At 32.4% G+C, this 19,289-nt stretch overlaps 1 protein-coding gene across 1 annotated transcript in view; it reads left to right on the top strand.

Moving 5' to 3' along the window:
- Nucleotides 1-11,092: 11,092 nt before the first annotated feature.
- LOC134711513 (NACHT domain- and WD repeat-containing protein 1-like) overlaps nucleotides 11,093-19,289 on the top strand; it is a 34,298-nt gene continuing 26,101 nt past the window's right edge. The window contains exons 1-4 of the mRNA XM_063572141.1: nucleotides 11,093-11,261; nucleotides 15,307-15,680; nucleotides 16,600-16,802; nucleotides 18,517-18,632. Coding sequence (XP_063428211.1) covers nucleotides 11,212-11,261; nucleotides 15,307-15,680; nucleotides 16,600-16,802; nucleotides 18,517-18,632 — 743 coding nt within the window. The 5' untranslated portion in view covers nucleotides 11,093-11,211. The remainder of the gene's footprint in view (nucleotides 11,262-15,306; nucleotides 15,681-16,599; nucleotides 16,803-18,516; nucleotides 18,633-19,289) is intronic.

Here is a 19,289-nt window from a genome sequence, read left to right as displayed (position 1 = left end):
AATAAACTGAAGTTCCATTTATCAGTAAAATATGGAAAAATGAAGAAAGAATTTTGAAAATTGTACTCTGGAGACTGTCTTTGATTGTTAAAAGGCAAATGGCAGAATGTAGGATTGCCATATTAAGTAAGTTAGTAAATTTAATTTTAAAATTTAAGTTAACATGAGCTCTGAAGAGCTCTACTGACTTAAAGGGTCATTGTCAAACAGACATGTAAAAATTAAAATCATTCTATACATGAAATTTAAATTGACTCTCTTGTGGTATCTGAGAAACAGGTATAATCACAAAATTGCTGTCTTGCTTCCACGACAAAATGTTGCATGCTCACAATAATCTAAAAACATTTCCTTTACTGTATCTGCATTCAAATGTACCATGACAGAATTTTTTTTACATAAATAAGGCTGTTAGTTTTCTCAATTGAATTGTTTTACATTGTCTTATCGGGGCCTTTTGTTGACTATGCTCATTGTTGAAGGGCGTACGGTGACCTATAGTTATTAATGTCTGTGTCATTTTGGTCTTTTGTGGATAGTTGTCTCATTCACAATCATACCACATCTATTTTTTTATAGAGAAGTTTCTGTCTTTCTGGAGTGCCCTACAACCCTTAAGGATAAAAAACTTTGGATAAATATATCTAACATATGTTTACATTTTTAATACTAGTAGACAGGGTTCACATTACCTCATCCTCATTTCTGTGAGCAAGGTAAATTTTGGTGAAAAGATCCATTTCTCAGAAAATATGAGCTCCACTTCATAATAAAGAGTATTTTTCAGTCTAGCAGGGTTCAACTGACCTTGACCTCAATTTCCTAGTTCAATGGTCAACATTGAGAATTTGTGGTTACATCTGTTTCTAAGATACTATAAGAGTTCAACTTTATTTGGTGTATAGAATAGATGCAAGGTGTCCATGTTAGTTTGACCTTGATTGACATCACTTACATGGTTCATATGTCAATTTTCTATTCACACCTTTTTCACAGGTCAGGGGCGGATCCAGCCATTTTAAAAGGGGGGGTTCCAACTATATGTCCCCATTCAAATGCATTGATCGTCCAAAAAAAGGGGGTTCCAGTATGTCAACTATATTTGGTATATAGAATTATTGTACGGTCACTAGAGTGTGGCAGTGTGGATGTCAGTCTGGAAGTGCTATTATTACCTTGACCTAATTCAAATAATAAATGATTGTGTGATTATATCGGGGGGGGGGGGGGGGGGATTGTGATAAAATGATTACTTGGACACCCACACAAGGAACTTAGGTTATTGAAGTTTCACATAACATCTAAAGCATTTTTTATACGACCGCAAATTTTGAAAAAATTTTCGTCGTATATTGCAATCACGTTGGCGTCGTCGTCGTCGTCGTCGTCGTCGTCGTCGTCGTCCGAATACTTTTAGTTTTCGCACTCTAACTTTAGTAAAAGTGAATATAAATCTATAAAATTTTATCACAAGGTTTATGACCACAAAAGGAAGGTTGGTATTGATTTTGGGAGTTTTGGTCCCAACACTTTAGGAATTAGGGGCCAAAAAGGGCCCAAATAAGCATTTTCTTGGTTTTCGCACTATAACTTTAGCTTAAGTTAATAGAAATCTATGAAATTTTGACACAAGGTTTATGACCACAAAAGAAAGGTTGGGATTGATTTTGGGAGTTTTGGTTTCAATAGTGTAGGAATTAGGGGCCAAAAAAGGGCCCAAATAAGCATTATTCTTGGTTTTCGCATAATAACTTTAGTTTAAGTAAATAGAAAATAATGAAATTTAAACACAATGTTTATGACCACAAAAGGAAGGTTGGTATTGATTTTGGGAGTTTTTAGGAATTAGGGGCCAAAAAGGGACCCAAATAAGCATTTTTCTTGGTTTTCACACCATAACTTTAGTATAAGTAAATAGAAATCTATGAAATTTAAACACAAGGTTTATGACCATAAAAGCAAGGTTGGTAATGATTTTGGGAGTTTTGGTCCCAACAGTTTAGGAATAAGGGGCCCAAAGGGTCCAAAATTAAACTTTGTTTGATTTCATCAAAATTGAATAATTGGGGTTCTTTGATATGCCGAATCTAACTGTGTATGTAGATTTTTAACTTTTGGTCCCGTTTTCAAATTGGTCTACATTAAGGTCCAAAGGGTCCAAAATTAAACTTCGTTTGATTTTGACAAAAAATTAATCGGTTGGGTTCTTTGATATGCTGAATCTTAAAATGTACTTAGATTCTTGATTATTGGCCCAGTTTTCAAGTTGGTCCAAATCGGGGTCCAAAATTAAACTTTGTTTGATTTCATCAAAAATTGAATAAATGGGGTTCTTTGATATGCCAAATCTAACTGTGTATGTAGATTTCTCATTTTTGGTCTTGTTTTCAAATTGGTCTACATTAAAGTCCAAAGGGTCCAAAATTAAACTTAGTTTGATTTTAACAAAAATTGAAATCTTAGGGTTCTTTGATATGCTGAATCCAAACATGTACTTAGATTTTTGATTCTGGGCCCAGTTTTCAAGTTGGTCCAAATCAGGATCTAAAATTATTATATTAAGTTTTGTGCAATAGCAAGTCTTTTCAACTGCACAGTATTGCGCAATGGCAAGAAATATCATATTGCAAAATATTGTGAAATAGCAATTTTGTTTTTAATTAGAGTTATCTTTCTTTGTCCAGAATAGTAAGCAAGAAATATCTAATTGTAAGAATTTTTTTTATTTGGAGTTATCTTTCTTTGTCCAGAATCAACTTAAATCTTTGTTATGTATACAATATACAATGTATATTCACTTTTTACTACCAACTGATAAATTAAAATAATCTTTACCATTCAGTGATAACAAGCAGTTTTTTTACATCTTAATATTTTATGATGTATTTAAATGAGTAGTAATTGTTGCAAACTCCATTAGAAATTTTAATTGAGATTAGTTTTGGAATAAGGGAAAGGGGGATGTGATTAAAAAAATTGGGTTCAATTTTCTCATTTGAAATTTCATAAATAAAAAGAAAATTTCTTCAAACATTTTTCTTGAGAGGAATAATATTCAACAGCATAGTGAATTGCTCTAAGAGAAAACAAAAATTTTAATTTCATTAGAACACATTCATTCTGTGTCAGAAACCTATGCTGTGTTAACTATTTAATCACAATCCAAATTTAGAGCTGAATCCAGCTTGAATGTTGTGTCCATACTTGCCCCAACCGTTCAGGGTTCAACCTCTGCGGTCGTATAAAGCTACGCCCTGCGGAGCATCTGGTTTAATATTCAGTTTGATCTGGGACTATTATACTAAGGGAGCTACCATTTGATTTTTATGGGGGGGCTAGGATGAAAAATTGTGTCCTGCCTTTTTTTTTTATTTGTAATCTCTGTCCTGCCTTTTTATTTTTCAGTCTATTCAGTCCTGCCTTTTTTTTTCTTAGCTTATCCTGACTTTTTTAAAACAATTGTCATCCTGCCTTTTTTTTTTTTGCCAAGTTACTCATCCTGCCTTTTTTTTTTACTCAAAATCCTGTCCTGCCTTTTTTTTCAAATTTCATCCTAGCCCCCCCATAAAAATCAAATGGTAGCTCCCTAAAATGTTAAAATGTTTTTTTTACTTTTAGAAAGCTTTTTTAGTGGATTACTATTGCATACATATAGAGTATACATCAGGAGTAACCCCTACATGTTAAATGTATGTCCCACTTTATACTTTATACATATAATGTTATTTCCAATCAAGATGACGCATTTTATTATTAACAAGACATCTACATCTACATCTACATCATACGACGATTCATCAGCACATTGATGACTATACGTCGGCGCATCGCGAACAGACACTTAATAAAATATAATAACTAATTTTGTGCAATAATTCAAAAATAATTTTGTGCAAAAACAAAACAAAAATTAACGCATTTACATTATTTACAAACAGGTTAGATATCTAAATATACTGACTCTGGATCAGTATTTTAAACTGATCCAGGGAGTTAACGCTGATGATGTTTTGTGGGAGTGAGTTCCACAGTACAACAGTGAATGGAAAAAAGCTGTACTTGAAATAGTCTGTTCTTGTGCTAAATGTCTGGTATTGTAATGGATTAGTGAATCTGGTGTTTTTGACTGGCTGTGGTAAAAGGTAAAGGTTTGGGTCTACTGCAATGAGATGGTGAGAGATTTTGTAAAGCATAGTGACTCGATTGATGTTTCTGCGAGTTTCAAGTGACTTCCATTGAAGATGGTCAATCATGGAAGTAACACTACTGGTGTTGTGGTATCTGTTGGTGACATAGCGTGCTGCCCTTCTTTGTACTTTTTCAATGTTGTTTTTTTGTTTTTGGGTGTGAGGTGACCAAACTGAAGAGCAGTATTCTAAATTAGAACGTACCATGGATTTGTATGCCAAACTTTTAGTTTCTTCCTGGTTTATTTTCAAGTTTCTTTTTAGAAAGCCTAAGATCTTATTTGCTTTTGAAGTAATATTATTTATGTGTGTATCCCAAGACATGTTGTGAGAAAGGGTGATACCAAGATATTTTGCAGTGCTGACGGATTCTAAGATGTGGCCTTTTAATACATAATCATGTTTGAATGGTGACTGTGATCTTGTTACAGTGAGGGAGTTGCATTTTTCAGGATGGAATTGCATACCCCAAGTTTTTTCCCAATTGGCTAGGCAGTTTAGATCGTTTTGTAATATGGTACAATCTTGTTGGTTTGTTATGTTTCTGTATAAGATACAATCATCTGCAAACAAGCGTGTTTTTGATGTTACTGCTGCAGGTAGGTCATTAATGAAGATGAGAAAAAGTAGTGGACCCAAGACTGAGCCTTGGGGCACCCCACTTACCACAGGCATTTGACTAGATACCTCTCCGTCAAGGGCAACCTGTTGCGTCCTGTTACTAAGGAAGGCTGATACCCAATTCCAGGTATTTCCCCTTATGCCATAATTATCCATCTTCCTTAATAACTTTTTGTGAGGTACCTTGTCAAATGCCTTGGAGAAGTCTAAAATAATAAGATCAATTTGTACACCATTATGGAGGTTACTAAGTAGTTCATGACTTAAAGTAAGTAGCTGTGTTTCACAGCTGCGTTTTGATCTGAAGCCATGCTGATTGTCCACAAGGATGTTATGTGTGTCCAGATGTTTTAGTATGTTACTTACAACAATGTGTTCGAGCAGTTTGCAGCAAATGCATGGTAGAGAGACAGGTCTGTAATTACTGGCCAGGTATTTTTCGCCTTTTTTAAAAATAGGGATCACATTTGCCTGTCTCCAGTCTGTTGGTACATCTCCTTTCAAAAAAGATGTGTTAAAGATGAAAGCGAGATGTGGTGCAAATTCTGGTGCAAATTGTTTAAGAATTCGTGCTGGTATTTCGTCTGGACCTGTAGCTTTAGATGGATCAAGATTTTTCAAAAGTTTTTCTATGCCATTTGGTGTTACATGTATTTCTGCCATAGATGGATAGTTGTCGGAAAGAGTTGGTATTTGTTCTTTATCATTTTCAGGTGTAAAAACAGAGTGGTATTGTTTATTGAGTATTTCAGCTTTTTGTTTTGTGTCGTCTATCAGCATACCTTCAGATCTTAATGGTGCAACTCCTGAACTGTCTTTTTTGGTGGACCTAATATAATTCCAAATTTTTTTCTGTTTTTGCGAGGTTTGTAAGCTCTCGTCGTAACAAATAATGTTTTCCAGATATGTCCAGTAAGCTTTTCTTGTCTCTTTCTGAAGCAGCTTTTTTGTTTCCCTGTACTGTTTATTTATTTTACTATGTGAGTCTGTTTTCATTTTTTTGAACAATTTGTTCCTTTTTCTTATCAGTGACTTTATTTCTTTATTAATCCATGGTAGTTTTTGTTTGGTGTTATTACCCAGTCAGCAGACTAACAGTGGGCCAACGTTGGCAAATGGTCGGCCCGTTGGTTGACCGTTGGTGTTGGCTGCACAACATTGGCCCAACGTTGGCAAATTGTCGGTCCGTTGGTCGCAAGTTTATGTTGGCTGCACAACATTGGCCAAACGTTGGCAAATTGTCGGTACATTAGTCGCACGTTGGTGTCGGCTGCACAACATTGGCCCAACGTTGGTCTGTTGTTGTAGATTCATATTATTATCTCATGTTGGTTATAAATAATCGGGCAAATGTTGGCATTATGTTAGTAGCAACATAGGGCCGATATGATTTTTTTTTAATAGAATTGATTATATAATATTTTACGCTTTATTTCTCTTGGGAGGCGGATAATTTCGATTGCAGCAGTCTCTATGAAAAGTTAATGTTATACCGAAAGTGTTTATCAACTGAAATTACATTTACAACTCTATGTTGGGCCAATGCTGGCCCAACGTTGCGTGATCATATATTATACTCTATATATAAGTCAGGTAAGATTCATACTGGAATATCATTACTGTAATAAAAAAAATGTATATCGTAAACATAGATTGCCTGGTTAAAAATCAAAATTTATTGCAATCATTATTTATAATAACTTTATTCATTAAACTTTGTGAAACATAATAATAGCAATTATATGCAGAGTGATATTTGATACAGCCAGTCTGTTAATCAAGCCCATTCTGATAAGGTTGACCATATGTTCGACAAATTTCAAAGATAGTTGCTATGGTAATTAAGTTTATAGGAAATCTGAATGTAATGGGATGGTCACTTTTGTGATTATTTCCTGTTGTGTATTTGTAAGAAAGCAGTGATACGAAGAAAACAAAAAGAGAAAATCATGTCATCTGAGATTCAAAGAGAAAGATAGTAACATGTAAGTTGTAACTTTAAAAAATCTGATATATATATATACGATTCAGAATGACAAATGCAATATAATGTTTTAATCTGAGGAATGTTGTTAAAAATCAAAACATATATTAATTTTTATCATTTTATAATGCTGATCTTGAAGTTTATACGTTTCGGTCGAAATATTTTCTAGATTTTTTAATCTTTTCGATCCAATTAATTATCATGAAATATTTGCCACTGAACATTAGTATCTTCAAACAAATGGTAAATTACATAAATATATAACCACAACATGTATGATCATTACTGAAGTTAATGGAATAAAATTGTCTTAAGATGTACCTTATTCCGTAATGTTTCAAAAATGTGGTATAATGGTTTCTACCTCATTAAAATATAAATGAATTTGTTAGTTTTGTTGTATTTCTAAATCGCATGCAAACAGATACGATATATTTGTGAAACCTGATCATATACACACTTGAATGTGTAACAGTGTTTTTATATATCAAATATATAACTGTTCATTAATACACATCTAAATTATTCTTTATATATCATGTATATTACGAATATATAAAGTATGATACCGAATTCTGAAATAACAGTAATAAGGGTTTGTTATACCCACAAATCCGTCTAATACTAATGAATTTCTGACCATTAGACAAATAACTAATATAAAAAAAATGGTTATTTAAGATTTTATTTTGTATTAAATAGTGTTTAAACTATTTAGAATATACATTAATTTATATTACATATCTAGAAGGGAGATAACGCACGCATGCATTAGACAAATACGCAATTCAAGTTTAATTACAACTTTATTACAGAGTCGGTTAGAAAAAAAACATAGCTGTAAAGAGTCTTCGGATAAGGAGATAGATGATGCAGCTAAAGATTGGCGGCGCTTAAGTCTTGACAGAGAAGGTGGCAAGAAACAGAGAAGGGAAAAAAAGAATAACATATATAAATAATCTGAATGACACTTTTGAAGTTCAAATTGAGGAGGACACTACTCGTGGTGACGACCAATAATATCAAATTTAAAATAAATAAAGTTTCATCTTCTGAATAATTTAATTTTCATTCTGGATCTCGAACCAATACAACTAAAATTACATCTCCGAAAAAACTATTTGTATGATCGCCTAACCATAAGCCATACGTCATTTGTTCTATTAAAGAAATCGAATGAAATTGATATGAAAAAAGAAGATGTGGTATGATTGCTAATGAGACAACTCTTTACAAGACACCAAATGACACAGAGTTTATCTGGTCGATCCATCAAACATTGCCAAAGAAATATCTTAAATTCACACATTACATAAAATTAAACAGTCAAAGTTCATGAAAAAAACAAGGACAGTAACAACAATGTGTAATACAAAATTCAGAATTGCTACCTTAAACTTTGGCAGTTTGGAATACAAAAAAAGATCAAATGCGCTCCGGAGTATTTATCATATACAGCTCCTCATGCAGCATCCATTGTAATTTGGTTGAAACAATAGACCAACGTATTGCCAACATAAAAATGAGAAATACCTACCTTGGACCAACATAGTGCCAACATAAGAAAAGATATTTCTACGTTGGTCCAACGTTGTGCCAACATGGATTTCGTTTTTCATACAATGGGCCAACGTTGGCTCTATGTATTGCATATAACCGTACAACGTTGGGCCAACATGCAGCCATCATGTTGGGCCAACGTAGGCCCACTTTGCACTTATACGTTGGGCCAACGTTAAAATACAACGATGGGCCAATGCAATGATATACGTTGTGCCAATGTTGGGCCAACATACTTATGTTGTCTGGGTAATCATTTTAGTAGGGATTGACTCTTCCATGGTTTTTAATACCTTTGTTTTGAAATTATCCCAAAGTTCGTCCATTATGAGATTTTCTAGGTTTGTAGTATTGTTCAGATGTATGTCATTTAGCTTTTCTTTAATTTGTTCAGTATTTGCTTTATTGTATAGGAAAACTTTTCTAGGTGGTTTTTTTGCTCTTCTAGGTTTTAAGTTGGATTCAATATAAACAATTTCATGATCGGAAATTCCGGGAATTACTTCAGTTTTATTTACTAGAGAGCTGTTATTAGTAAAAAAGAGATCAAGTGTGGACTGTGATGTTTCTGTGTAATGTGTTGGTTTTGTTACGACTTGTTCCAAATAGTTGTCTTGGCATAAATCTATAAGTTGTTGACATTGTTTTGAATTGTATGCCTTCTGTTTAATAGAGTAGTTGTTCCAATCAATTCCGCCAAGGTTAAAATCACCACCTAGCCAAAGGTGACAATTTTCACTACGTTTTATTCTGGAGATAGATTTTCCTAAGTGTGATAAATATTCCTCCTCAAGACAATAATGTATTGAATATATTTAAGTGTAAAATTGCCAGTCAAAACGTAATCCAAAGTAATAATCCAATCTTCTTCTTCTTCTTCTTCCGAATACGGGAGTAGACTCCTAGGTAGGAGTGTAAAACTTCCCGGAACTTGTGTGCTATGTACATATGGACTTAATTTAAAAACAATATGACAAAGAAAAAACGTTATCAATAACATATATACATTATGTACAGTGGCTTTAAAGTTTAATAAGTTGCTGTGGATCCTTCAAGTGTTAGAGTGGATATGCCACTTTTGAAGGATTCCAGGGTGTCAGACATACCTATTGCTTCAGGTAGTGAGTTCCAGTCCGAAATAGTGCGAGGATAAAATGAAAATTTATAGAAATCTTTATTTGTGGATATTTGCCTAAATTTATGTTTCCCCCTAGTGCGTCTATCAGAAATTGTTAAGTTGTCCTTAGGAACTTCCACTAACCCCCAATTTATTTTATACAGCATAGTTAATCTAGCCTTCTTCCTTCTAGATTCTAAATTTTCCCATTCCAATGATTTTATTAAATTTGAAACTGCTCCAGGTGATCTGTCTTTATAATCATTAAAGACAAACCTGGCTGCCTTACGCTGTACCTGCTCAACCTGAGTGATGTGTTGTTTTTTGTACGGATCCCAGACAGGGGAAGAGTATTCGACGACCGGACGGACAAGTGATGTGTACGTAAGGTTTTTAACCTTACGTGTGCAGTTTTTTAAGTTCCTACGAAGAAAACCTAAGGTCTTATTTGCCTTACAAGTAATATTGTCAATATGCGTTCCCCAATCAAGATCATGGCTTATAGTTACGCCTAAGTATTTGCTGTCTTTTACTGCTTCTAAAATATGATTATGTAATATATAATCAAAAGTTGAAGGTTTACTTTTTTTAGAAATATGAATTACATAACACTTCTCAGGATTAAAATTCATTTGCCAATCCTCTTCCCATTTTACTAAACTAGACAAATCTTTTTGAAGTAATTGTGCATCAGAACTATTATTTACATTTCTATATAATAAACAGTCATCTGCAAAAAGTCTTGCATTGCAAGTTACATGTTCGGGTAGGTCATTTATAAAGAGTAAAAATAATGTTGGGCCTAAAACTGTTCCCTGAGGGACACCAGAATCAACTGCTAATTTTGAAGATTTTACACCGTTTAATAGTACTTGCTGTTGCCTGTCAGCTAAAAAGTCATTTATCCAATTTAAATTTTGATTTCTAATACCATAAAATTCTAATATTCCCTTATCAACACAACGTAATTAAAACGTTTATCTCCCTGTAGTGTTAGGTACCACCTTAAAACAAATATATAAAACAAAATCTAAGTATGGCTGCGATTATATACGAAAAGATATTTACCTGTACTACAACTGAAGGGGTTGTAACCGGAGAGCACTAATTTCATTACAAAATTGCTTGTCTCCACCGGGAATCGAACCCGGGACCTCTGTGTTACAAAGCAGCGCGCTAACCGACTGAGCTAAAGAAGTACTTCCTTAGCTCAACCGCTTACGGCTGACTAAGTATCTACTAAATTTTCTAAGGGAAGCAATCCCGCCACACTTCCCCCACCTCAAGAGTCATTATACTCTATAATGATGATATTTTCATCTTTTTTATATTTATATTTTAACCTGGCTAGGTAATTCTTCTAACCGTGGGTTATTCTTGTTGGGCGCCAATAATGGTTCATTTCGAATATAATAAGTCTGACTGTACAACAAATGGAAGTTTTTAACCACCTTGACTATACAGCTCTTGTAAAATGAGTCTGTTAAAAATATTCCTCTCTTTTATTCGGTAAACAGACTATATCACCGACTGGTGGCTCACCCCTGTGCACGTGCGGCTGTGTTTATAGCATATACATATACCTGTACATTCAAGTGTGAAGACATATCTATATTTAAAGTCAGATCAGCTGAGCACACTAAATATAACTATTCACCCGTAAATATTTATAATTAGACACGTTTTCATTAGAATGGAATATCTTATCAATACGCGATACGAAAAGTGATCTTGAGGTCATGGGGTCCGGCAGTTCTAAGGCCTCAATTGCAGCATCAGCACCTGAAAGGTAAGTATATTTTATTTTCGTCATATGTAATCTACACGTGTTGATTTTTTTGGAAATCGATACACCTTTATTGTCAATTTATTTACTTGTAACTAAGTCAAGTTGTGTACATTAATTGTTACGAAAATGACAGGTACACTCCACATTTTTATACAGATCATTGTAATTGATTGATTGATTGTTGTTTACTTTACATCCAGTGGCAAATATTTCACGAATAGTTAGGACTGAACAAATAAGTGATTAAGAAAATGAGTAGGCATGATTTTAAAAGAGCAGGAAATGTTGGATAGACCTATCAACAGTGGCGGATCCAGGAATTTTCATAAGTGGGGGCCCACTGACTGATCTAAGAGGGGCCGCTCCAGTCACGCTTCAGTGATTTCCTGTATAAGCAATCAAATTTTTTCCCAATAAGAGGGGGGGGGGGGGGGGTTCCGGGCCCCTGCCCCCCTAAATCCGCCTCTGATCAGTGAGTTAAATTTTAAGGTAACAGAAGAGAGTCTGTGTGTCACTCCTGTCAGCCTTCAAGAGCCAATGTATATCTACAAACCAGATGGGGTTGCCCAAGACTTGCTACAATTGCCTTTTTATTATTTCTTTCTTACTAATTTATATGTTTACTGATAGGTGCCAGCCTACTGGTTGCCTTTGGAGATGTCAGTATAATTGTAATTTCCTAGTAAGAGTAGTAAAATTATTAAAGGGGCAAAATTGAAAAATAAGAAGGAAAAACATAATTAGGAAGGGACATGTAGCAAGTCTAGGGTTGCCCCATCACCAAATCAGTTTGTTTGACTACTATTGTGCTTTTATTTAAGGACATAGAACCCTCCTTTATAAATGACTTGCATGTGTTGGAATTCCTTTAAAAAATGGCTGAATCCACCTCCGTTTGGACTAAAACATGAATTTTCTGTTGGTTCCATAGCAAATTTGAGTAGTATTCTCCTAAAACAGATTGAGATAATTATAGAGGTTTCATTTTATGTGCTTAACTGTGCTTTTTGTAAATTATCTTTTGAAGTTCTTACAAAGTATTTTGAATTTTTGATAAAGATGTCACAGGCTGATCCAAAAGGGGGCTGGGGGCCCGTTTTTTCTAATTTTGTGGTCAGTCAGAGGCCCCCACCCCTTACAAAAAGTTCTGGATTCGCCACTGGATATTCACACAGAATCTTAGGCACAGTAAATTGTTTATCAAACAACCTGATGAATGTGGTGATGAATATAGTGGTATATTATGTACTTCAAAACAATTGAATACCATAGAAATTTAAAGAAAGTATTGTCCCAATGGTTTCTTCTCCATCTTTTTTCAACAAAAGTTCCATTTTTTCAAAGTCCTAGAATGAAATTCAAAACAGTGTGGCTGTGGCTATTGATTGACACATTAAATTCATCCTGGCATTGACTTGGACAATTTAGGGGAACGTTTGTATGTAATGACCACTGCTCACTATGCACTTTTAAAAGACTCTTAAACTATGGGGTCACCAAAGGTTCTCAACACCTAAATAAAGTAATTCGAAAAATCAATCAGAAATAACACGATGTTTTGATTTATATCAATTATATAAATCAAAACATAAAGATTATTCCTGATTAATTTTTCGAATTATTTTATAACTAAAGGCGTTTAGAAACTTTTTGTGACCCCACAGTTTAAATGTCTATCGTAGGTATGTGGTGAACAGTGGTCGTTACAGACAAACGTTCACATAAATTGTCCCAGTCAATGGACGAATTTAATCTGTCAATCAATCGCCACAGCCACACTGTTTTGAATTTCATTCTATTTCAATTATAAACCCAAACAATATTACATAACATATACAGGGAAATATACCAAAGAATTGAAGAAAAAAAAATTGGATTCAAGACATGCTGCTAAGTAAATATATTTAAAATGGTGAAGAGATGCAAAATGAATATTGTTCAAAATAAAGTGTAATTACTTGGAAATCATAAATTTAAACTTTAAATGTGGGTCAAATTTGGGATTTGAATGACACAAATTAATCTCATTTTTTACTACCAGACTTAGCCTTAATAGAATGCATAGAATGCACAAAATTGTTTATTACCTATATATGATTAACTATATAAATAGGTAATTTTATTTGGATAAATAAACATATATCTAGTACAAATGTACACTATGTATACAATGTAGAGTCTTTTAAAAATACAATGTAATATTTTGAAATCAATGTAATTTCCACAATGAACAGGCTATTATTTGAACTTGGAATTATTTTTAATCATGGAGTTTGCTTGATTTCTTGTAATTGAATTTTTTATAAATTCCATGTTTATTCTGTACTGAAATGTTCTGTGCTGCGCACATCACTTTCTATCACAAAGAAAATAGTATATTTTCAATAGAATGTACTGTGCAGTGCACAACACTATCTAACCAAAATACATTGTACAGGCCTGTAGCCAGAAATTTCCAACAGTCACAATTCGAAAAGAACCTTGACTTTAACAGTGCTTATTTGTTTTCAAGGGGGGGTTCGTCCGAACCCCCCCCTGGCTATGGGTATGTTGTATGGAAAGTATTATTAACCGCTCAATAGATTATAATACCAAATAAACATAAAATTTATTAAAAATTATAAACACAAGAAATTATGCAAATTCCATGATTAAAAGTAATTCCAAGTTTAAATAATAGTCTGTTAATGTAACATCTTAAATACAATGTAACATCTTAAATACAATTTAATGTTCTAAATACAATATAATGTCTTAAATACAATGTAATTTCTAATATACAATGAAATGTCTTAAGGGGGTTCCTGGGTATATATGATTTTTTTTTTCTAATATAGGATTTCGCTATATTTTTTCATAAATGAACTTTATCATATACTTAAAAGAAAAATGAAATAAAAAAATGGGGTTACCGTTCATTTAAGCTAAAATCTGCTTCTGGAAGAAGCATACATTTTTGTTAATGTCCTTTTTTTCTGTTGAACTAATAGGAGAAAAAGAGGAAATATCAAAATAAAAAAATAACCTAATATAAGAAATCGCTTAAATTGTACAATTATTTAGTTTATGTACAGCTTATTTGAAAACAGTAATAAAAAATATAGGTCACAGATGAGTTAAAAAAGATATTTCAAATTTAAGGCCAAAAAATGGCATTTTTGAATCAAAGGGAGATAATTTGTGTACCCACGAGCCACCTTAAATAAGGAATTGTTTGGAAAAATACCATAAATTGCTCAAACTTTTGAAATTGTAATTAAAATTGGCATATAATTTAGTGTGGCAATGATATTTAAAGTTATGCTAGCTGTAGGCATACCTAGTGGGAAAATATATGTCTTATATATACCAAGTGCAAAATGCATTAGCAATGGGGTAAGCAGTAGGGAAATGGGTGTCTTCATTGAGTAATTTTGATTTAACCAATGTGTATGCAATGAAATGTAGAAGGAAAAGTCAACCATATCCTTTGGAAGAAATGATGAAATACATTTCTGTGTCAACATAAGAAAATCATTCACAAATGAAGGCTAATGATCATCTAAGATACCAACATTTTATGATCCAAAAAGTGTTGAAGTAAATCATTATTTTTGAAGCCCTATCTTATTAAAAAAAACAAAAAACATTTAGGTGTTTGATTGTGCCTTACTTACACTTTTAACATGCGGAAGTAAGGGCCGTATTTATATATATCTACATACAAATTAAGATGGGAATATCTAAAATAATTTCATAATCATACCATTAGAATCAAGACGAGACAGTCAAATTTTTGCAAAAGATAGTTTGGATATATCAAAAGTATGTTTAAACTCTTAAGTCAATGACAACACCATCTCCAAAAACAAATAGGTAATGAAAAAAACCAACAGCATACAAAACATTGCAAAGAAAACTTTCAAGACTAAGCAACACAAACACCACCAAAACCCTGTGGTAATCTCAGGTTCCCTGGAAGGGTCGGCAGATTCTGTTCCACATGTGGCAACCATCACAACATAAAAAGGAGAGAGTTATTTTTACTGTCTAATGTTTTATGTAGGGTAGAGAATAAACAGCCCTTGTCAAAGACAGTTCAAAACAGTAGTAAGCCAGCTCCTCAGCAGAATGGAGGACAAGACAATGGACCATCCAGCAAACAACAAACAGTGAAAGATCAGAAATCAACAGTTCAAAATGGCCGTCCTGTTTATGAAAAGGAAAAGACAGATTTTGAACTTGCAAAGAAAAGGATATCAACTGCTGTTAGCCGGAAAGCAAATGTCCAGAAAAAATTTAACCGTGGTTTTAGCATGGCAAAAATTCAAGCAAAGAAAGAGAAATGTACAAGTAATCCAATTTTGTTGGGAGATATAAATCAAAAATTTCCACCAACTGCCAAAATTGTCAGAATATTCACCAGTAGTACATTTACAGGTATATTTAGATATTACTCACAAAATATGAAATAAAATATTTGATTTGTCTTATTGAAGTTACAGTAACAACAAGATATGATTTGAAAGCAGTCAATTTGAAGTCACATTTATTACAAGATATGATTTCATAATAAATAACTTTTTATACTATTGATTAATAAAATATTTGAATATCTTTTATTATTGATTAATAAAATATTTGAACTTCTGAAAGGTGCAAAGTCACTATTTACATATATTAAAATCATTTAAAAAGATAAATTTAGTTATACCAAAGAAAAATATACACTATTTTCAGTCTGTTAATCTGACTAAACATTTTGGTATAACAAATCATTTTAATTTGAAATCAATGTGCCCAACAATGACAACTCAGTAAATTATTAAACGATTTGATGACAATATATAACATGTTATTTGATTAAATTTTCATATCCTATAACAATGTTTCTTTTGTATTTTACAGATTTTTCACTGTTATAATAATGTTTAGAATTCTTAGTATATTTATTTTATCTTTAGCCTCTAGGTTTTAGAATTGATACAAAATATACCATTATTAAGTTTCGTCAATATGAATGAAGTTAATGAATAGGAATAAAATGAGATATTGGGTAATGCCTATGAGAAGACAAACAAATAATACAAATATTAAAAAAAAACATGATTTATTTAGAATAATAGAAGCACTGATTATTAAAAAAAGGATAAAGTAGTGCAGAAACTATTGAAATAGGACTTTTAAAACAAGATACCAAGAAGTGATACAATGAAATAATAAAACTAAGAAAAAGATGTCAAGCAAATAGTTTTAAATTATCTTTGACATTTAAAATATGAAGAAAAGACATTTTCTTTATGATCCCTTAAAAATGCTTTAAATATATCAGTTAAATACTTTTATATTCATTTTGTAGATACAAAATATGAAAGGAATTCTTGGATGGTTCATTCTTATCCCAGAATTCAATCTTTTTGTCGTGATCATGGTTACGAGTTCCAGGTTGTTGATATGAGATGGGGAGTCAGAGATGAAGCTACAGATGATCACAGCGCTGTAGATCTTTGTCTCAAGGAGTTGGAACAATGCCAAAAACTGTCAACTGGTCCAAATTTTGTGGTGAATATTTTTATTCGGTTAAAACTGGATTTCTGTAACTAGATTTGTGATTGCAGATTTGTTACTGCAGTTTAATAATTGTGCTTAAATATAAAAGCTTTTTAAAAGTATTTAACTTGCCTATTGTCTTTCATCCTCTCTAGAGTCCCATCAAGAGTACTGATGGGAAGAGAGGTTGTAACCCTTTTTTTATGGATTTTAAATTCATTTGAATTGGGACATAAGGTTGGAACCCTCCCTTTGTTTTGGGTTGAGAACGCATCTTTTGAAAATTGCTGGATCTGCCTTTGAGTGGGGGCATTATCTGTATCCTAAGAACACATTATCCATTTATTATTTTGTTCAATTATTCACGAAAGTAAAAAAAATTTGCTTTGAATATTATTGAAACCTATAACCTGAATTCAAATAGGCCTAGAAAAGTGCTAAAATTAACAAGGATGCTATCTATTTACATTTAGGTTTAGGTAAGGCAGAGACCATCTGCAGTCTTCTAAGGTCACCTCAATGGTTATAATAAGATGCTGTCTAAAATACAGAGGAAATGTTGATATTTTATCCAAGCCATGCATTGTTAATATTTAATTTCAGAATAGTAATTTGGATATACATTTTAGTATGTTAATTATAAGTCAAATATGAGAATTTAAGTCAAATGAGTGAGCATACATTTGACATATTTAAATGTATCATGTTTCATGTAATTTTAACCCCCCAAAAAAGGTATAAGAATGTAGACATTGAATTGAAATATATGAATTTGCTAGGTATCTTTATTGAATATTGAGAGAGTTGTAATGGTCAAGGTTGATCATTTTGTTTTATTGAATTCAATTAAAGGATTTCAGCTGAAGGCATATGATCTAGAATTCCTATTTAAAATTTTATTTTAAGGACGCAGGAAATAATATCCGTACTTAAGTATGTAGTTGATTGCTTAATCCTTAAGAAATAATGTCATGTATAGAAATGTTATTTAAATTTGTTTTTAATTGATATAGAATTGCTTTAGAAGTTATATATAAATTTTTACCGAATTAAATAAATTACAGACATTAAAAGGCTTAATGCTTAATGCCTCTGTGAATAGCTAAAGTTTTAAAGAAAAACTGTTAACAGACATAGCAATTTCTGATTGTCATGTCTTGATATATATTATAAAAATCAGAATAAATAAGAAATCCAAATTTTATAGTCATGTACATAATTATTCAATGTTTAACCCCAAAGGTATGTCATTGTAGGGGTATTGTAAAATCCTGACTACTGACAAATAAAAAAGAAATAAAGAAAATTAAACACTGTAATAATACATTTTTTGGCCAACATTTTTTCAGAGTTTTTTTTCTTCAGAATAATGAAGTTAAGTTTCCATGAAAGTACATTTTATTTGTCAATCTGCAGAATATGACCAACAAAAATGAAGTTATCTACAGTACATGATTTAGGAACAGAAACAGTGGTTGTGGCTTTTTGGTTCATGTTGAATAGGCTCCTGAGTTGCTGCTCCTATCTAAAATCATAATGACAATCATATTTGATAATATTAATATTAATAATATTAGTAATCCTCTGCTGTATAAAGATGAACGACATATGTCTGTTCACTCATTGAACACCACAGCCCCTTTTTTGTCCAGTGGAACTTAGATATTGTAGGATGAATCTTTCAACTTATAATTACCGTAACAATCTATAGCTATCTGTGTTTTAGACTCTTTTGTCTCACAAGTATGGGTACAGAAATCTCCTGAAACAAATAGAAGCTAAAGAATTTGAACAATTATTACAAGCAATAGACTCTACAGAAGATAAAGACCTGCTAACAAAGTAAGTTGATATAGTTTATGTAAATAAGAAAAAAGTGTTCTGGGGTTATAATAATATTTTGGCCTTCTTGTCATTGGGAATTTTTCACACAATTTGGTCATAATTGTTTGGAAAAGTAGATCATTATTTTAGCAGTTAGTTATTGAGTATAGATGTCGTCTGCTAGTACAGATTGGCTTGTACTAAAACCTACAAAGGGATTTTTGAAGTGCAGTTTATAACTTTTATCTTGGTACTAATAATAGTCCTACAGGCTTAGTACATGACATTGATTGATGCAAATCTTAAAAAATTTACTAGTTGCTGTGATTCTTTTCCGTCACTTACTACAAACCTTACAATGAAAAAATACATGCAAGAGGTTTTGATGTAATCTATTGATAAAAGTGTTTTAAGAACAATATCTTCTGTAATTTTTTTTTTATAAAGATCATAATAAAATCTTGGGAAACAAAAAACAAGAGTCTAAAAACAAATTTTGCAGATAGTAGATTCATTACAAAATATATGAGCTGGTACAGATAGTGAAATTAAAAAGAGATTTATAATAGCCATTGGTGGATCCAGGGGAAGGGGAGTCAGGCGATCGGAACCCCTCCTTTTTTTGGACGATCAATGCATTTAAATGGGAGCATATAGTTGGAACCCCCCACCCCT

This window comes from Mytilus trossulus, chromosome 3 (genome assembly GCF_036588685.1).
Source record: "Mytilus trossulus isolate FHL-02 chromosome 3, PNRI_Mtr1.1.1.hap1, whole genome shotgun sequence".
Taxonomy (NCBI): Eukaryota; Metazoa; Mollusca; class Bivalvia; order Mytilida; family Mytilidae; genus Mytilus; species Mytilus trossulus.
The sequence above is the reverse complement of the archived record's forward strand: the minus strand, read 5'-3'. Positions and strand labels throughout refer to the sequence as shown.